This window comes from Setaria italica, chromosome VIII (genome assembly GCF_000263155.2).
Source record: "Setaria italica strain Yugu1 chromosome VIII, Setaria_italica_v2.0, whole genome shotgun sequence".
Lineage (NCBI taxonomy): Eukaryota > Viridiplantae > Streptophyta > Magnoliopsida > Poales > Poaceae > Setaria > Setaria italica.
This window is the reverse complement of record NC_028457.1, coordinates 28,145,353-28,146,575: the sequence shown is the minus strand read 5'-3', so window position 1 is coordinate 28,146,575 and position 1,223 is coordinate 28,145,353. Positions and strand designations below refer to the sequence as shown.

General features: G+C 71.8%; 1 protein-coding gene across 1 annotated transcript; it reads left to right on the top strand.

Moving 5' to 3' along the window:
* Positions 1-4: 4 nt before the first annotated feature.
* On the top strand, positions 5-1,223 carry LOC101768642 (probable glycosyltransferase 6; the record flags this gene model as incomplete). The annotated part of the gene is made up of 1 exon (XM_004980531.2): positions 5-1,223. A coding segment is annotated over one exon (1,104 nt), but the record flags the coding sequence as incomplete, so codon positions are not given.

Here is a 1,223-nt window from a genome sequence, read left to right as displayed (position 1 = left end):
GTCCTATTCCGTCCACACCCGCCTCACCGGCTGGGACGCGAAGCGCGCGTCGTGGCTGCGCACGCGCGGGCTCGACCCGGCCTCCCCCGCGGTGACCCGGCGCGTGGTGATGGTGACGGGGTCGCAGCCGGAGCCCTGCAGGGGTGCCGGCGGGGACCACGCGTTGCTCCGCTTCCTCAAGAACAAGCTCGACTACTGCCGGCTCCACGGGCTGGAGCTCCTCTACAACACGGCGCTGCTGGAGCCGTCGATGGTGGCTTACTGGGCCAAGATCCCCGCCGTGCGCGCCGCGATGCTGGCGCACCCGGACGCCGAGTGGGTGTGGTGGGTCGACGCCGACGCCGTCTTCACCGACATGGACTTCTCGCTGCCGCTGGAGCGGTACGGGGGCCACGACCTGGTGGTGTACGGGTGGGACGGGGAGGTGTACGAGGAGCGGTCGTGGGTGGGGCTCAACGCCGGCGTGTTCCTCATCCGGAACTGCCAGTGGTCGATGGACCTCATGGACGCGTGGGCGCGGATGGGCCCGGCGTTCCCGGAGTACGCCGCGTGGGGGAAGACGCTGCGGGAGGAGCTCGAGGGGAAGCCCAACGACGAGTCCGACGACCAGTCGGCGCTCGTGTACCTGCTGTCCAAGCACCCGGCGCGGTGGGGGAACCGGACGCTCCTCGAGACGGGGTACTACTTCCAGGGGTACTGGGCGGAGATCGTCGACCGGCTCGACGGCGTCGCCAAGCGCTACGAGGCCGTGGAGCGCGGCGGGAGGGGCGGCAGCTCGGGGCTCCGGCGGCGGCACGCGGAGCGGGAGCACCTGCGGTACGCGGCGGCGCGGGACGCGGCGGTGGGGAGGTCGGGAACCGTCCCCGGCCCCGCGGGCGGCGGGCAGAAGGGGTGGCGGCGGCCGTTCGTGACGCACTTCACGGGGTGCCAGCCCTGCGGCGGCGCGCCGGACCGCAAGTACACGCGGCGGCGGTGCGCGGAGGGGATCCGGCGCGCGCTGGCGTTCGCGGACGACCAGGTGCTCCGCGCCTACGGGTTCCGCCACGCCGCGCCGCTCAGCGACAGCGTCGTGCCGCTGCCGTTCGACTACCCCGCCGCCGCGCGGTGATGAATTGATGGCGGGTTGATTGGCCGCGGCGGCGGTGGCGGCGGGATGGGTGATTAATAGTAGTATGAAGCGATACTTTATGAATGGAAATGGAAGCGGGCGTCAGTGTGCTGTA